Source organism: Indicator indicator, chromosome Z (assembly GCF_027791375.1).
Source record: "Indicator indicator isolate 239-I01 chromosome Z, UM_Iind_1.1, whole genome shotgun sequence".
Lineage (NCBI taxonomy): Eukaryota > Metazoa > Chordata > Aves > Piciformes > Indicatoridae > Indicator > Indicator indicator.
This window is the reverse complement of record NC_072053.1, coordinates 48,708,486-48,726,717: the sequence shown is the minus strand read 5'-3', so window position 1 is coordinate 48,726,717 and position 18,232 is coordinate 48,708,486. Positions and strand designations below refer to the sequence as shown.

The 18,232-nt window shown below is 41.3% G+C and overlaps 1 protein-coding gene across 1 annotated transcript in view; it reads left to right on the top strand.

The window, feature by feature from the left end:
* Positions 1-18,232, top strand: part of MAMDC2 (MAM domain containing 2) — a 70,587-nt gene that overhangs the window by 45,235 nt on the left and 7,120 nt on the right. The window contains exons 8-11 of the mRNA XM_054398013.1: positions 895-1,041; positions 2,082-2,347; positions 16,713-16,806; positions 17,529-17,681. Of these exons, the coding sequence (XP_054253988.1) occupies positions 895-1,041; positions 2,082-2,347; positions 16,713-16,806; positions 17,529-17,681 (660 nt within the window). The remainder of the gene's footprint in view (positions 1-894; positions 1,042-2,081; positions 2,348-16,712; positions 16,807-17,528; positions 17,682-18,232) is intronic.

The window sequence follows — 18,232 nt, the reverse complement described above, 5'->3', positions numbered from 1 at the left end:
AAAATTGTGCTTCTTCTGAAGCTAATCATCGGTGTCCTTGTCCTTGCTGGAAACACCCTCTAACGTCCAAGCAGAAGAGTTGTTCATACTGCCATGGAATGGTGCTCACAGGGTCCTGATTCCTGACATAGCCCAAAATTCCATGGCGTCTTTGGGTTGTGCCACTCTTTCTCCCCAGCATCTGGTACAAATGACTGATGAGGCTTTTAAAGAACTAGAAATGTTTTACTTAAAAGCACCCATTCGCCAGGGGGACTAAAGCAAAATCCTGAATTCCAGGGATGAATTCTATATGCAGGTCAAGAAGGAGCCATCGACAGGACTGAGGGGCTTAGCTTAGCTTTTAAGCAACTTTGCTATAAATGGTGAAGCCATCTTTGCCACAGTGCTAAAATGTGTGAGGCATACCTCCAGAGGTCAGAGCTCAGAGGTCATGGGGTAACACATGAACCAAAAGCTTTGGCTTACATACTTAAGGGATGCATATGCACACATAGGCCTATAAAAGGTTTGGCTTTTTTTAAAGTGCATTTTTAAAAAATGTATGTTGATGCTAGAAATTTATCCCCTTGGAAACTGAAATGAAGTATGACATCTTACGTGCACACTCACATTATCTCTAAATATCAAGTAGCAGGAAGAAAATGGTCTGCAGCAACAATATGAAAATAACACCTAGTTGTGAAAGACAACTGATAGTTTGATATCATTGTGAGTTTGCAGTATATATGCATAACATATAGATGTAACATATGTAGATATATAGGTATGTGCATGTTCATCTTCTGTCACGCAAAGAAAGATAAAACAGTGTATACTTTGTCATCCTTGTGCTTCAAATACCTATGTTTATACTGAGTTCTTCCTAATGTAACATATGTGTCTGTCTTTTAGGAACTTCTTTCGATCCTGCCAAGGCAGGCTGCAATTTTGAGGAAAATCTGTGTAATTTTTACCAGGACCATAAAGATGGCCCAGGATGGAGCAGAGTGAAAGTGAAGCGTAATGTGTATAGAGCAGGAGATCACACTACTGGGTTTGGTAATTCAAAATTCCTTTACACTGGAAGAGTCAAAGTTGATATAAAGGATTCAGAGATTCATAGAAATGTAGAATCATAGAATGGCTTGGGTTGGAAGGGACTTCAAAGATAGTCCAGTTCCAACCTAGATACTTTCCCGTAGACACTTTCCCCTAGATCAGGCTGCTCAAAGCCCCATCCAGCCTGACCTGGAACTCTTCCAGAGAGGTTAACCTCCAGACTAAATGTTAACTTGTTGTATCATTGTTCACTCTGCTAAATAATGCCCTCCATACACTGGTCAGGTTGCCTCCCTGCAATTCCCTGCCATTAAAAATCAGTGTATACTGCTCTGTCCTACCTGGGACTCTGGCTTTGCCTTCACATTAATGTAAAGGGAGGTCACCTATTTGAATAGTCACACAGGGCTGTAAGTAAGAGTATCTCCACTATACTGATCTGTAGTCACTGAAGGGATGTTTCCACAAAAATATTCAAGAAAATATAGTAGCTTAATGTGTTTCTTTTAATATATAGAAATGGTGGGTTGTTACCTCATGCAGGATTAGGATAGTTGGCATTTTTAAGGGAAAATTGTGAAATATTGTGTAGTGAAAGTCCTGCTAATATGTACTGAAACTTGCACATTTCCTTGTGTAGAATATTCATAGTTCTTATTCATATGTGCTAAAGTCTCACCTCTTTATATTTGGTGTAGGGAATAATAGGCTTTGTGCCCCATTCTTTATTCTTCAGTCTCAGAGTGGTAACCTTGAAACAGCGAGGTTTCCAGTGAGACTAACAGGCCAAAGAATGTTTCAGTGTAAATTTGAAAAATGCTTATTTTTGCTAACTTAGCCATGTGCCAGTTTATCTTGAAGACACAAGAATGCTTTTAGAAAAATTCTTATTTCCTTTCAAACAGTGTGATTTTCTGTTTCCTGGCAGTAGTAATTAGTTTTACAACCAGAGTCTGATGCAGTAACAGCACCTGCTTTCATAGCGAATCAGCTGTAGTAATGGTGTATTCGAAACACTCAACAACTGCGCTCTCTTGCAGGTTATTACTTGTTGGCGAATACAAAGTTCACATCACAGCCTGAGTATATTGGACGTCTGTATGGCCCAACCCTGCCCGGAAACCTGCAATTTTGTCTGCGCTTTTATTATGCCTTATATGGGTTTTTCAAAATGAGTGGCACTCTTGCTGTTTATATCTTTGAGGAGAATCATGTCGTTCAAGAGAAAATATGGTCCGTCTTGGACTCTCCAAAGGGAGTTTGGACTCAAGCTGAAATCTCCTTCAAAAAGCCTATGCCTAGTAAGGTAAGAGTCAGCTCTTCAAATGTGATGAATTCTGAATGGATTTTCCTTGTCTTCTCTCAGGTTTCTTTGTTATCCAGGGATTAATTTTAAGTAAGCTATATTTACAGAGTTCCTGAGGCACTTACAGTGGGGAGTAGAGTACTGCTTTGCAGCCTGGCTCCCTTGGGAACCCCAGTAGGGTGGCTTCATGCCAGGAATGAATGGGGCAGTGTTTCCTGGGTGCTCTCAACTGTAGTCACAGTATTTGTAGAGATTTCATCTGAAGAGCCCTAATGAGAGCTGGTTGCGTCTTTGTTTCTCAGCATGCTCCACATTCACTCCTTTTTGTTTGTTTCCTGAGATTTGCATCTATAATCATTTAAATCAGAACAAATGGGTTAAACAAAACCAGCGTGCCAATATGGAAGCAAGGGAAAAGCACCACACAAAAACTTGGGATTGAGACACAAAAGACGTGAGATAAGAATAGAGTTTACTGAGCAAGGTCAGATAATCATAGCGTAGAATGCATAATTAGCCTTAGCCTATTTGCAGAAAAAAAGCATGCCACAAAGCAGCAGCAAGCAGAAGCAAGCAAGCCAAAAGCCCAAGATAGAAAACTACTCCCCCATTCCTCCTTGTCTCTCTGCCATTCCAGTGGAAGAGACGACACCCCTAAAATAAACCAAACCAAACCAAACCAAACCAAAAAAAAAACAACTAACCAACCAAAACCAGAACCCAGAAGCAGCAACCAGGACAGGAAGCTTACCATGTTACAATCTGAACTTCAAGCCCCATAGTACTTTGCTCCAGCCAGCACTTTCATTTTTGAGGCTGGTGTGACTGCAGCATGGTATGAATAACAGCAGCAGATTGAAATCAACCTATGACAGCATCACAGTGCTCAGTTACAGATTTTAATTTATCTAAAAAGTCAGTACTGGTAAGTTCTGGTCAAAATGGGGAGCTGATCTTACTTTCTTAAACTCTGGCACAGAGTTAAAATACAAAGCCATAAGTCAGTGTCTCATTGGGGAAGTCACTTTATTATCTTAACAAGCTACTAAGAATAACATAACGTTTCATGTCAGCTCCTGGGTGCGTGCTCACCCTACTGTTATTCTTCACTTTACAAAGACTTGACTTTTACACAAATTTGTGTATGTGTTCCTTCTGCAGTTATCCTCATTTCTGTAATGGGTTTTCACTATTTGTGAGTCTCCTGAGGAGGACCAGATGGATCACTAGTTGATAGCACTGAGATAAATCCATGGTTTTTTTAGTGTGATTCTACTGTGAATATGTGAATGAACGCTTGTGTTGTATCTCAAGTATTTGTGAATCATAGACAAACAACTTAAGCATTTTCCCCACTATAAAGTAATTTTTTAATTGGTAATAGTTATTCAGTTTAACTTTTCTTGAAAAAGAAAGTTTTCTTAAAAAAATGTTACCTAACTGTGTGAAAAGGGAAATCTTCACTGAAAATGTCAGTCCTAATTGCTGCCTGGTGTTTCCTCTCTGCTATCTGATAACTTAAAAATTTGATGAGATTTTTATATACATATTTTTTATGTATAAAACAGAATCACAGAATCATAGAATATTAGGAGTTGCAAGGGACCTCCAGAGATCACCAAGTCCAACTCCCTGCCAAAGTAGGATCACCCAGAGCAGGGTGCACAAAAATGCATCAAAGCACGTTTTGAAAGTCTGTAGAACTTTCTGGGCGGCCTGTTCCAGTGCTCTGTCAGTCTCACCGTAAGGAAGTGTCTCCTTGTGTTGAGGTGGAATGTCCCGTCTTCTTGTTTGTACCTGTTCCATGCCCTATCAGTGGGCACCAAGGAAAAGAGACTGGCACCTTCATCTTGACACCCACCCCTCAGACATTTATTAGCCTTTGATACGATCCCCTCTCAGTCTTCTCTTCTCAAGACTAAACAGCCCCAGGTCTCTCAATCTTTCTTTGTACAGAGATGTTCCAGTGCCACAATGCATATTGAAGCTTTCTGTTGGACTCTCTCCAGCAGATCCCTGTTTCTCTTGAAATGGGGAGCCCAGGACCAGACACAGTGTTCAATGTGTGGTCTCACCAGGGCAGAGTAGAAGGGGAGGAGAATCTCCCTAGATCTGCTGGACACATTAAATGTATTACAAGTTCTAGTTTGTTTTCAACTGATATAGAAAAAAAAACTACTGCCAAGCAAATGCATGAAAGAAAAGTCTTTCAAAGAATCTCATTTGCAGAAAAGTATTTCTCTCTTTTTATTTTTTTAATCATGAAACGTTAGTGTTTAAAAATGCAAGCATATAACATGGCTTTACCATCTCCTCTTTATGTATTTTATTCTAAAAAGGTTCAGTAGCTTGTATAGCCTAATACCCTGTATGACTAGTGATGACAGCTGAGCATGCCTGTTAAAAAGGGTTTATACCTTTGGAGGTGGTAGGTTTTTTAAGCATCTGAATATCCTGGCTGCCCCTAAGCTTGAAGGTCTGCAAGGAGGGGGAAGAAACACCATGCTCTGCAGTGGGAGTATTTGTTGGCCTCTGGCACTTTTCAAAAACATTTCGTGGGTTCTTCAGGTGTTGTGAGGAGGGATTCTTCTTTCTTACAGAAACAAGTTGCAAAATGTTGCTGTTTAGGACGCATTCCTCAAGTACCACAAACTATGAGATGTATTGGCGTTTAGAGAACTCAGCATGTGTTCAGCGTATCAAAATTCAGATATCCCTTAGCCAAATGACTATGTATTTAGGGGTATATGTGAAGTTCTGTCTAGCCTTGATTTAAACCTAATGTCTCACACTCTCTTTTTTTCCTAGATTAGAAGAATAAATTACATTTCGAGTAGGGATTAAGTTGTGGGTTTGCCTGCGTAGTAGATGCCATTGGTATGTTAGAAGTCAATGAAGCTGGTGAAGGGTCTTGAGAATAAGTCTTACGAGTAGCAGCTGATGCAAACAGAATCATAGAATCAACCAGGTTGGAAGAGACCTCCAAGGTCATCCAGTCCAACCTATCACCCAGCCCTAAGCAATCAACTAGACCATGGCACCAAGTGCCATGAGGTTGCTTAGTCTGAAGAAAAGGAGGTTTATCATTCTCTACAACCACCTGAAAGGAGCTTGTAGAGAGGTGGATGCTGGTCTCTTCTCACAAGGCACAAGGAGGACAAGAGGAAATTACATCAAATTATGCCAAGGGAGGTTTAGGTTAGACATTAGGGAAAATGTCTATACTGGAAGGGTTATCAAAGACTGGAACAGACTGCCGAGGAAAGTGGTTGAATCACCATCCCTGGCTGTATTTCAAAGCTGTCAAGATACAGTGTTCAAGGATATGGTGTAGTAGTGGCCCTAGTAGAGTTAGATAATGGTTGGGCTTGGTGATCTTTTCTAACCATAATGATTCTGTGATAGTAAATCAAGCACAAACTACAATATGCTGAATTTTGTATAAAGGTTTTATGGTTTTTATCATGGCTGTTGTTGTGGTTGAGGGGGAAATTATTAATTAATTACCCTCACAACAATAATGAACTATATGGCAAATGGGTATTAACAAAAATATTAACATTTTATTAATGAAAATTGCCAAAACTCATTAAATAGGATCGTTGTACAGTTGTAATATATATTTACAAAGGGAATATGCAGTCTTCGGGCAAAATACGAACAATTCAGTGCAAACTAGGAAGCAATAATTTGGAAAGAGAAAATTCCCGAGAGCAGATAGCGCTCGATTATGATGGGGGGATGCTCAATAAGAACCTTTAAACCCAAAGGGCAGTGAATTAATTACTCACAGCTTATTTTACCCACATATGGGATGCTGCTGCTGCTGTTACGCTAGCTTTGGGGCGCGCTTGTACAACACGGGCACAGCAGATTGCCGGCAAGGAGAGATTACCGCATGGTCCCAGGCTGGTCTGGCTTCAGCGGACGGCGGGCAGTTAACAGCACTCTTCGCGATGGGTGCTTGCTTGGTTCCTGGGTAAACTGAGGCACAACATGATTCTGGTGGCAAGGGGAAGTAGGCTAGGCAGATCCGGCTTCTAGGCTTGTGGCTTCTCTGGCTTGCATGTATATGGCTCATGGCTTTATCCCAGGCTCTGGACCAGGCACCTGGGGCAGGACAGGGCAACTTGAGGCAGCTTATACAAGGTGGGTCCAAGTAGGCTTGAAAGCAAGGTTTGAAGCAAGGCTTGAAGCAAGGCTTCAGCAGGCTTGAGCAAGGCAAGGATGACTACCAAGTCACTTGTATATATACAAATTGCCAGAGATCAAGTGGTCCAGTGGGGCACTGAAGCTAACTTGTAGCTGCCCAATGGAAAGTGTTCTGCCAAGCCATAACCATAAAAGGCAGAAACAAAGACCTTGTTTCTGGGGGAACAGTGGTCAGCTTACGTGCTCTTACCCAGATAAACATCTTGTTTTCCAGACAGGCAGGAGTCCTGTTCCCTTTGTTTTTTTCCCGCGTTGCCCTGTTTTTCTGCAGGAAGGAGGGGAGAGAAAGGGATCTTGTCTAGACATCTTAAGGCCTGTCTGGGTTTGTACTGGGCCATGTCATGGCCCTACCGTGACAGCTGTGTGGGTATATAAGCCATCACTTTATAAAGTGAACCTGATTCTGGCTTCTCCTTGCAATTCCATGCCCACCTCTTCAAACTTAATGCTTCTGGAAAGTTCTTTCATGCTTTATTTTGTTTGTTTCTTCTTTCCCAAGCCAGCAGAAGGAAATGTATATGAACACAAAGGTTAGTTAATCTGTATAGAGATGTCTGCCTAGGACTTAGGGAAATAGCTAGCAAAGAGCACTCCTTTTGGTGTCTGTCTTCAATGTAGGCCAGTGGTGGAGGTGCATCAGAGCATGTTTTGCCTGACAGCAAGGGGTGGTGGGAATCAGCAAGTCAGGGGTTACATTTCAGACTCTGGAGCAAGAGACAGTAAGAAACATGAAAAAACAAGATCACTGAAGATTGAGCTCTCTTTTTTTTCTGTCTCTTCTAACTTGTCCTTGGATCTCTTGCTTCTTCAGTGATGCATCTTTGTCTTATCTTTCTTGACCCATAGGTAGCACACCTCACATACTCCTTCCTGTTCCCACCTTACTCCTCAGTTGTGAATAGTTCATTTTGCCCCTCTCTATTTCTGTCCGTGTCCCAGTCCGTTTACCCTACTTGTCCTAGTTCTTCCAAATCTTATGTTTTAAAAAAAACTAGTAACTTGACAGAAATCACAGTTCTGGCAGAAAGACCAAACCCTGACACATTTCATGCTCCTACTCCAAAGCCTAGGAGTACCCAAGCTTTTATTTTTTTCTTTAATAGGGGCAAAATAGAACCTTTTCCCTAGTCTTCTCAGAAATGATGGAACTCTTTTGGCTTAAATCTTCCAAAACAAGCCTGAAGCAAAGACTCTGCATGGAAAGTCTGAGCTGAAATCCTTGCATCTTGGCAATGTTATAAGCAAGCGTAAAGCAGGCTTTTAATGCAATGAAGTTGTCTCAAAATAAGATAGAGCTACCACCCTACCACCTTTCCTCTAATACAGATGTGGTGGCTGATGTGCCTGTCATACTTTTTTTTTTTTGGCGGGATGTATCATGTTTAAGCTTGGAAGATAGGAAGTTGTAGGCATACACAGTGGTTTGGCTCATCTGGTTCTCAGTTACTGGGTGGGACTTGTACGTTGGGTCAGTGCCTGTGGAAACAGTAAACAGTCTCCTGGCTGTTCCTTAATGGCCAGTAAAGTCAGTGAGGCAGTTATTATGCTGCCATGGCCAGGGAGTCCTGAAGGTCATAATGATTTTGCAGCCAGAAAACAATTGTTCTAAAATACCTGAGTCCTTCATTATTCTTCTACAGTGAATACTACGCACAAGGCTTTGACAACTATATAAAATCTGTCTGCTATGTTTTGTTTTGATAACATATTTGTTTGCATCAAGACAATGAAAAGGTACAAATTTTCATCTTTTGGTTTGTGTAATGTTTTTTGCAAGTTCTTTTTGAATTAGCTAATTGCAGTCTGGAACAGATTGTTGGCTTGAGTTCTGTGAGCAGGAAACATGAAGCTGCCAACAGGCTTTAATGTGACACTTTGAAACTTCCATGTTGAAAAAATTAAGTGGGTATCATCCAGCTAAGCAAGTCATAAATGTTTATACATATGTACATATATGTATATGTGTACAGTCTACAAATACATATGCTATATAATACTAGTGAGAAGGCTGATTAAAAGTACCTATGATCCTATACACACAGCATGTTGTTTTTATATTCTGTAGGGCCCAGGGAATAAATGTGAGAAGTAAAAAAAAAAAATTGAAATCCTGCAAATTATTAGAATAAACAAAACCCTTCATGCATTGTTGTATAAGCCTCTTAAAGAGCAGCATAAAAATCTGAGTCTGAAATACTGAGATCTTTTTTTGATCTGATATGAATTGATTCATGCCTTATGAGGAAAGGCTGAGGGAGCTTGGTCTCTTTAGCTTGGGGGAGCCTGAGGGGTGACCTCATTAATGTTTATAAACATGTAAAGGGAGAGTGTTGGGAGGATGGAGCCGGGCCCTTCTCTGTGATGCCCAATGACAGGACACAGAGCACTGGGTGCAAGCTGGAACACAGGATGTTCCATGTGAACATAAGGAAAAACTTTTTCACTGTGAGGTTGACAGACCACTGGACCAGGCTGCTGAGAGATTGTGGAATGTCTCTGAAGACATTCAAAACCTGCCTGGATGCACCTGCCCTAAGTGATCCTGCTCTGGCAGGGGGGGTTGGACTAGATGATCTTTTGATGTCTCTTCCAACCCCTAACATTCTGTATTTCTGTGTGAATGTACTGAGTCTGATCTTCTGAGCCAATGCATGTCAGGAATATGTCAGAAGTAACTGAAAGAAAAATTCAGGTGTGGCATATGTAACCTGGAGATGCTCACATGCACTGTGGAACAAGAATCTGCATTTTAATATTGTGTGTGTGTGTTTTGTGTATATATACCACCACAGAAAGGTATTTCTTTTATGCAACTTCAAACAAGTCCAAATGCCTAGATTAAAATGAAGGTTTGAGTGCATTAAAATGAAGGGTCTGCTTACATCAATTCTCTTCATTTCTGATAGATTTGATTCACCATTCTGAAGCTCAGGTTTTCAAAAGCAAACATCTCATTTATCCATTCATGCAAGTCTTTGCACTGCTATCTAGCACTGTAATGCTCCTACAAGAGCTGAAAAGCATCCTCAGGAACATAGCTGGCATCATAACATCCCACCATATTGCCATCAGAATAATTGTGGCAGCATTTCTTGGATTTTTATTCTTTCAGTTTACTTTCCTTCCTCTTAGATGCCATTTTTTAACTCACTGTCTTTCCTTGATTTTGTCTGTTTGCTTTCACTTGTCCTCCGTAAGTAATTTTACTCGAAGTTGTAAGTAAACAAAATCAAGTGACTCAAGTGCTGAACTTCACTATTTACATGTTTTAAAACAAACAAAAAGGAGGACTTCTTTGAGAATGACTAAGCAATGAAATCCTTTGCAGCAGGATGCTATGGAGGCCAATAGCATGCATGCATTTAAAGAGATTAGGAGAATTCATGGAAAACAGAACTCACAATGACTATAAACATAGTGGCACAGACGAGACCAGTTCAGCAAGTTGTTCAGCTCTCTGTGGGCTGAACATAATTTAACAGCACAAATAAATTTATGGTTAATTATTTTCTTGTACTGTTTTCCCTAAACATCCATTATCACCTCTCCTTCTTCACAGAGCTTAATATGAAAGTCTTTGGACCTCTGTTCTCACATCATCACTGTGATGATGCTCAGTATTAAATTCTAGCATTCCTCTTTGCTGCTGAGATTTTTGTCTCCCACTCGCCCACTGAAGTCACAGGTAAATAACTAAAAAGCAGTCTCAGATATATGAAGACCTAGAATCCTGTGACTGAGTTGCTAATATAAAGTTCTTCAGTCAGATATCAAGTGAAGGAGAGCAGACATCGTATTATCTCCTCCTCTAGAAGCCCCCCACTTGTGTCAAATGAAGGAGCTCTTTGGTATTGTTCCCTGTTTTGATTGGAATTAAATTAATGAGGCAGGAATTGTAAAAATATAGTTATCTTTATTTTTCCGGAAAAGCCCACCCCAAAATTATGTACAAAACTGATTAAATTATTTACAGGTTCTATTCGGTCACAAATTCTACCAGGATGCTTATGGGCAACTTTAGCACAATTAGGAGAATTCAGAAAATTGGAAAAGCCTAAGCCACAAAAGAGCTTCACCCCGCTTATAAAATCAGAGGCAAGCCAGGACTCTAAGGAAGCGTGAGAATGCCGGTTTTACTCACGAGGATGGAGCAGGAATTTGGAAATGGTCCCTAAGTCTTTCTTTGGTGGCACGCTCCATAACTGGAGGTTTAATAATTCGATTTGTGGATAACGTGGCACAAATCCAAAGGAAAAGAGAGCCGCCAAAATCAAAGTGTCCATAGACACGGCTGCCACGAGGGAAAACTTGCGCAGTAGCACTGTCTGAACAGTGCAGGAAAAGCCGCAGTTTTACGGCAGGCAGGATCACTGCAGCTGCAGGCACGTCTGAGGAGAAGCCAGGTCCCAGTGCTGGTTTCTCCAATTTTGTCACGATCCAGAGCGAGTCCAAGATGAGCCAAAATGAGAGCCCTGACTGGTTTCTGGTCATTCTATTTAAGGATTTCCTAGACAATGTGTCCAGTGCCAGTGTATACTGGGCGTGAAGAACCGAGCCCACCCTGCTTCCAAATGACAGGTGGCTCCCCCCATGGGTAAATACCTGTGAGGGACCTCCGCCCCGCGGGCAGAATGAGCGCCTGTTACCTGTCCCCAGGGGAAGGGAAAGGCAATCTCGCACCTTGGACGGCAGTTTCGTGCCTTTGTCTTGCCCCATTCAAACTTCCGATGATTGAGGTGGGGGAAGGGGATTTTGGAGCACCCAGTAACATTCCCTTGATCAGTCCTCCCACAATAAGGTACAAAACCTAAGGAAGTTGGAATAAGCTGCAGATTTATAGGGTTTTTTTTGTTATGGATACCAAGGAAACTATTCCACTGAAAAAAGGATAAAGCTACAACAGCAAACATGGAAATCTGAGAGGAGCCTGGGAGACAGCTGAGGCTGGTGGTGTCCTGTGCAGGATGCCTTTTCTACCAGACAGGTCAATCCAGGGAATACAAGTGTAGCATTTAACAGCCTGTGGCCCTAGGTTGTTCTATAGCTTCACGTTTCTTATTGTTTCTGCAACCCGTTTGCCCTTGAACAGGAAAGACTTTCAAACATATTTGTTCAAATGTCACAAGCTTATTACCAGTGTTATCCAATTACTTATGCAGAAGCTTTCATAATATTTTTTAAATAATATTTTTTCTTAGAGAAGCTCATTGTATTTACATGGCAAGAAATTGAACTTGCCTGTTGGGTGCCATTTTAAATTAATTTATTTCAAACGGCAGAGGCTTGCAGACATTTTAATTTTGGCTTAATAGCTTGTGTTCTTGATAATGAGTTTCTGACTGTTTAATCCAAAGAAAAACAAGTCATTTAAAATCTGGTTTAATTAAACTAATTTGTGCTACATTGATAATGTTTATATCAAATAGCCCTGGGGCAATCAGAATGATTCTCCTGTTTCCACGTACTGTGTGGTACTGTAACTGACTGAAAAGTCAGCCTCTCTGTTTTGTGAAAACATCTTGACTGCTTCTTCATGTCATGTCACACTTTTCTGTCAGGTGCACAGATTATTTTTGGATTTCGTGATACTGAGTTTTGTGTCACTGTATGGAAATTACAACAGTTGTTTCTCAAAAAAACCCAAACCACCCCAGACTCCACTATGACTGCATTTCTTTAACAATTTGAACCTAATAACAGAATACAGAATCACAGAATAAGAGACCTCAAAGATCATCCAGTCCAACCCTTGATCCAGCACTGAAGGGTCAGCACTAAACCACGTCCCTAAGTGCCAGGTCCACACGCTGCTTAAACACATCCAGGGGTGGTGGCTCCACCACTGTGCTGAGCAGACCATTCCAATGCTTTATAAGCCTTTCAGTGAAGAAGTGTTTACTAATATCCATCCTAAACCTCCCCTGGTGCAGCTGGAAACCATTTCCTCTAGTCCTGTTGCTTGTCATCAAGAAGTGGCTGCCCCCTCCTCATTCCAACCTCTCTTCAGGCAGTTGTAGAGAGCAATGAGGTCTCCCTTCAGCCTCCTCTTCTCTAGACTGAACAACCCCAGCTCCCTCAGACATTCCTTGTAGGTCGTGTGCTCCAGGCCTTTCACAAGCCCTTGCCCTCTCTGGACACATTCTACACACTGGCCACAAGAACCCCATGCAGTGCTACAGGCTGGGGACAGAGTGACTGGAGAGCAGTCAAGTGGAAAGGGACCTGGGGGTACTGGTTGACAGCCGGCTGAACATGAGCCAGCAGTGTGCCCAGGTGGCCAAGAAGGCCAATGGCATCCTGGCCTGTATCAGGAATAACGTGGCCAGCAGGAGCAGGGAAGTCATTCTGTCCCCTGTACTCAGCACTGGTTAGGCCACACCTTGAGTACTGTGTCCAGTTCTGGGATCCTCAATTCAAGAAAGATGTTGAGTGGCTGGAACATGTCCAGAGAAGGGCAACGAAGCTGGTGAGGGGTCTGGAGCACAAACCCTATGAGGAGAGGCTGAGGGAGCTGGGGGTGTTCAGCCTGGAGAAAAGGAGGCTAAGGGGAGATCTTATTTCTGTCCACAACTACCTGAGGGGAGGTTGTAGGCAGGTGGGGGTTGATCTCTTCTCCCAGGCAACCAGCAGCAGAGCAAGAGGACACAGTCTCAAGCTGTGCCAGGGGAGGTTTAGGCTGGATGTTAGGATGAAATTCTTCACAGAGAGAGTGATTGCCCATTGGAATGGGCTGCCCAGGGAGGTGGTGGAGTCACTGTCCCTGGAAGTGTTTAAAAGAAGACTGGATGGGGAACTTAGTGCCATGGTTTAGTTGGTTAGATGGTGCTGGTTGCTAGGTTGGACTTGACGATCTCAAAGGTCTTTTCCAACCTGGTTAATTCTGTGATTCTGTGACATGCTCCAGCACCTCAGTGTCCTTCCTGTAATGAGGCGCCCAGAACCGAACATGGGTGTGGCCTCACCGGTGCTGAGTAGAGGGGAACATCACCTCCTTGTTCCTGCGTACCACAGTGTTTCTAATACAAGACAGGATGCCATTGGCTAAGTGAACGACTGAGTTTTGTGTCTACACTGACTCTCTAAGCAAGAGCTATATTTTCTGGGATAAACAAGTAGGAAAGAAAGTACAAAGAACCCGCAGGAGTCTGAGAGCATCTTCTCTCCTTTTCTTCTGTCTTCCATCCAGCTTTTACAAGTTTCACTATTAGTCTTTCCTTACACTTCTTGATGGAAGTACCTGACTGCACATGTCCTAGACTTTCTTCTCCTCCAAAAATGTAGGTAAACTTCATATGCATGCGATATGTTTTAATTCTTACCTTTTTGCAGAGATACAAAGTCCCTTCTACTTCACTCAATGTCAATAGCACAACCTAACATGTCATGGGAGACGTGAAACTCTGACACTGCTCATTACTGATACAATCCAGGACAAATGCTAAGAACTGATTATTGGTACTTTGAGGATGCTGGCTGGGAACACTGATTATGCCCTTGAAAATAGATAAACCACCTTACAGAATCTGGAGCAATGATTTGGCAGGAAACTATTGCCCTGGCTGTGTCCTATTTTTGGAGCAAAAAGAGACATGAGGAGAAAATATGTTTTATCTTTCAGTAACAGAGGCAACAACGGCCTGCTTTGGATAATGTTTTTAATTTAGCCTCCAAGATAGCATGGCAAATCCAGGAAGATTTGTTAACTAGTTTGAAACCATTATTATGTTGTTCATCTGTCATGTTTTATGAAGAAAATGTGAGCTGAGCACAAAGACGACCCTAATCAATAACTTCCTAAAATTAGTTTTGGATGTATTTGCCTAGGAAGTATTTTCATTGAGAAAAAGAAGAACAAATGCAAAGCATTGTGAGGTTAGTTCTATTGAGGATTCAGAGAACTGACATAGAATGGAAATGAGTACCTGAGTAAATCCAAATTGATACAAATTTGGTAAGTAAAGTTCAAGCAGTCAAAGATGGCCCTTTATGACAAAAAAAAGACATTTAGGACTAAAGAAGAGTGAATAAATTTCACATGTGAATAAAAATGTGTACTCTCTTACTGCTTAAAAGTAAATCAAGAATATGACAACAAAATAAGCCAAGTGGGTAATGAACAATTTCAGTACATTTACTGTAGCTAATACTGGAAACGTCACATTCCCAGCACAAGATTCTCCATCCCTGTGCAATTATGAAGTCTGCTCATGGTAGCACATCATTCAACACCACAAAAAGCAAGTGAAGAATTAGTAATGCTAAAGTTACAGATTATAAAGCTGAACAAATTTATGTGTCACTGAAACAGATCAGTCCCTTGTACAAAGGCTACTTATTCAATGGTCTTTGAGAGACCAACAATTATTGTGATGTTTTTAAAATGGAGGGTTTTCTGCAGGATCTGATGGGTAATTACATACCTTATATGGAATAAATTATTGCAATTTAAGAACAAAGACCTTGGTCCTGCTCCCAGTGATGTCAATAGGAAAACATCACTTACAACATGATTCCACAGTGTGGAAATGTTTTTTCACATCTGAGGACTGACCTCACCCTTTCATGTGTGGTTTTCTGAAGATTCTTGGGTTTAGAACTATATGTCTTTAGTTTGTTACAAATGGTCACCAGAATGCATTTATTAAAATTTTGGTGAATGACGTCCACCCAACATCAATACTTATTCTTTATTCCAAGAGATGCTATAATTTTTAATAGATTGTGCTTGCTTCTCAAGAATGAACTTAAAGGTGTAGGAAAGAATTTTTGACCTGTTAAGCCTTAAAGCTAAGACAGAGCACTATGGAAGGGGGGAAAAACAGGAAAAAAGGATTAAAAATGGGCCAATTTTAGGCCACTATACACTGAGCAGTTATGCATACTGTGGATGGGCACTCCTCAAGTCCACATGTGTAACAGTTTACAAGACAGGTAATCCACATTACCAGGTTTAGTAGCATTGAATGGAAAGTGGTTGTGAAAACTGCTCCACATTGGATAGCATAATGCGTAAATTCTTCAAATGTGCCCAGCTGTTTTATAAGCAGATGGGCAAATAAACTAAAGAGCAAAGCAGTCTAGCAAAATATGGTACAATTACTATATTGGAGATATTACTGAGCCTGTTAACAAAGGATGAATAAAGTGATAAATTAGTTTTAAGAACTTTTTTGTATCTTCATGAATCTGTCAGCATTTAACCTCAAATATGTAGCTGAGGTGTTTACAGTTGTTCCAGAATATTAAGTGACACTCATGCTTCTTCGGTCACTAGCTCAGACCTCATCACAAAATAATTTCTTTGAAAAGCTCCTCCCAAGTTGTGGTCATAACCCCAATGGTCAGACTGAAGGTTTGCTGTTGTTAGTCAAAGAAAATTGCCAACGGTATTTTTGCAAATTAAATCTCATTGTGTCTTCAGACAGATCTGTGTCATCCTTGGGAGAAGAGCAGATGTGAACTTTAGAGTTTATTTACATTTTAATTTGTCGTATCACTTGTATTTTCCATGGCAGAACTAATGTGCAGTCAAATAAAACATCTTGATCACTACTCTTAATCTTAACAAACACAGATGAAGACTGTGAATGGTGCTTAGCATTTCCCGCTCCCTGCCCTGTGATATCATGGACTTGTGTTATTTCTGAACAATTCCAGTTTATGCAGTAGTTTCACCTCATCTCCATTGTTCTTTGTTTTTGCCACAGCCATCTCATGGCCATCATTCTTCATTACACTTTTAAATTGATTTTTGCATGGAGAAAAGCTTCTGGTTGTAGGAGTAAGTTACATGAGGATGTCTGCACTGTTCATGTTATTTTGGGAGGGGAAAAACCCATAACAGCCTCAGTGAGTCATGTTTTGTCAAATACTAAAAAACATGCATGCTCATAATAAAATAGAAACTACATACAGAGCTACATCCTTTCCATGTGAAAGTGAGTACACATTTTCTGTTGAATGACAACATATATCTAAATGCAACTGGATTTGAAATTTCAGCCACTGGCAGTATTAACATGTGCCAGAACAAAGGGGATTAATAATTTCTGTTCTGTGGATATAAAAAAATATTAGGAAAAAATCTAAAGTTTCAGACTCTTAACAGTGTCAGCTTTTGTTAGTTACCTGAAACTTCATTCATGCATTGCAGGTTGTCTTTGTCAGCTGGTGTAAAAGCTTCTGGGACTGTGGACTTGTGGCACTGGATGATATATCATTGCAGCTTGGAAGCTGCCAGGCTGCTGGTAAGACCACATGTGGGTTTTTTCCTTCCCCTTCCTCCTCCCCTTCCCCTTCCCCTTCCCCTTCCCCTTCCCCTTCCCCTTCCCCTTCCCCTTCCCCTTCCCCTTCCCCTTCCCCTTCCCCCTCCCCCTCCCCTTCCCCTTCCCCTTCCGCTTCCCCTTCCCCTTCCCCTTCCCCTTCCGCTTCCCCTTGCCCTTCCCTTTCCCCTTCCCCTTCCCCTTGCCCTTCCCTTTCCCCTTCTCCTTCCCCTTCCCCTTCCCCTTCCCTTTCCCCTTCCCCTTCCCCTTCTCTTTCCCTTCCCCTTTCCCTTTCCCTTTCCCTTTCCCTTTCCCTTTCCCTTTCCCTTTCCCTTTCCCTTTCCCTTTCCCTTTCCCTTTCCCTTTCCCTTTCCTTTTTCCTCTACTCCCCTCTCCTCCCAGAGTAGTGAAGAAAATGATACTGGTAGAACCCACTGTAGAGTAAGAGCTATGATGAGATAGTAAACTGTACAAGATGTTTTAAAGAGTATTAGTACACATTAGTGATATAGACTAGGGAAGAAAATTAAATTATATTCTGGACATAATTTGGAAGGTAACTTTTATAAGATTGTGACTACTCTAAATATTGCTAGGTAGATAAAAAGTGATTTTGGTGGTGAGTTAAAGCAATACATTACATGTGTAATCTCTCCACAAATCTGCCTAATATATATGCAGTTTTAAACAATGTATTCTTCTTATAGATGTATTGTTGCCCAATCCTGGAGAGTGTACTTTTGAAAAAGATGAGTGTATGTTTATCCAGAAGAGGAGAGGTCGTGGGAGTTGGCACAGGAGAAGGGGTCCAACTCCCACTTCTTACACTGGACCAAAAGGAGACCACACTACTGGGGTAGGTGAGTCAAGATCCACATTGAACTTTGAGAACAGAGATTGATAGCTTGTCAAAAATACTTTTAAATGATACCCAAATCACAGAGAAAGTTTTTACTGTTATATTCAGAGGAGTTATTAATCAAATGAAGTAAACACGTTTCCTAGGGATCCATGAATCATTTTCAGAGTGTGATGTTTAATCTGAATTATCTGCAGACCAAGGAGGTAATTTGGTCGTATGTCCTAAAGTAGCCCTTTCTTTTGGGAGAAAAAAAGGACAGGATGACTCTCCAGACCTTGGAAAAAAACCTTTTTCCAAGCCCCTAGTTTATACAAATATTCACACCTGGAGTACTGTGGTCAGCTCTGGGGCCCACAGTGTAAGAAAAACATGAATCTGCTTGAGTGAGTTCAGAGAAGGCATGAAGATGATCAGAAGTCTGGAGCACCTCTCATATAAGGACAGGCTGAAAGAGTTGGGGTTGTCCATCCTGGCAAAGAGAAGGCTTGCAAGGGACAAACCCAAAACAGCTGTATGGTGAACTTGGACATTGCCCCAAAAGAAGAACAA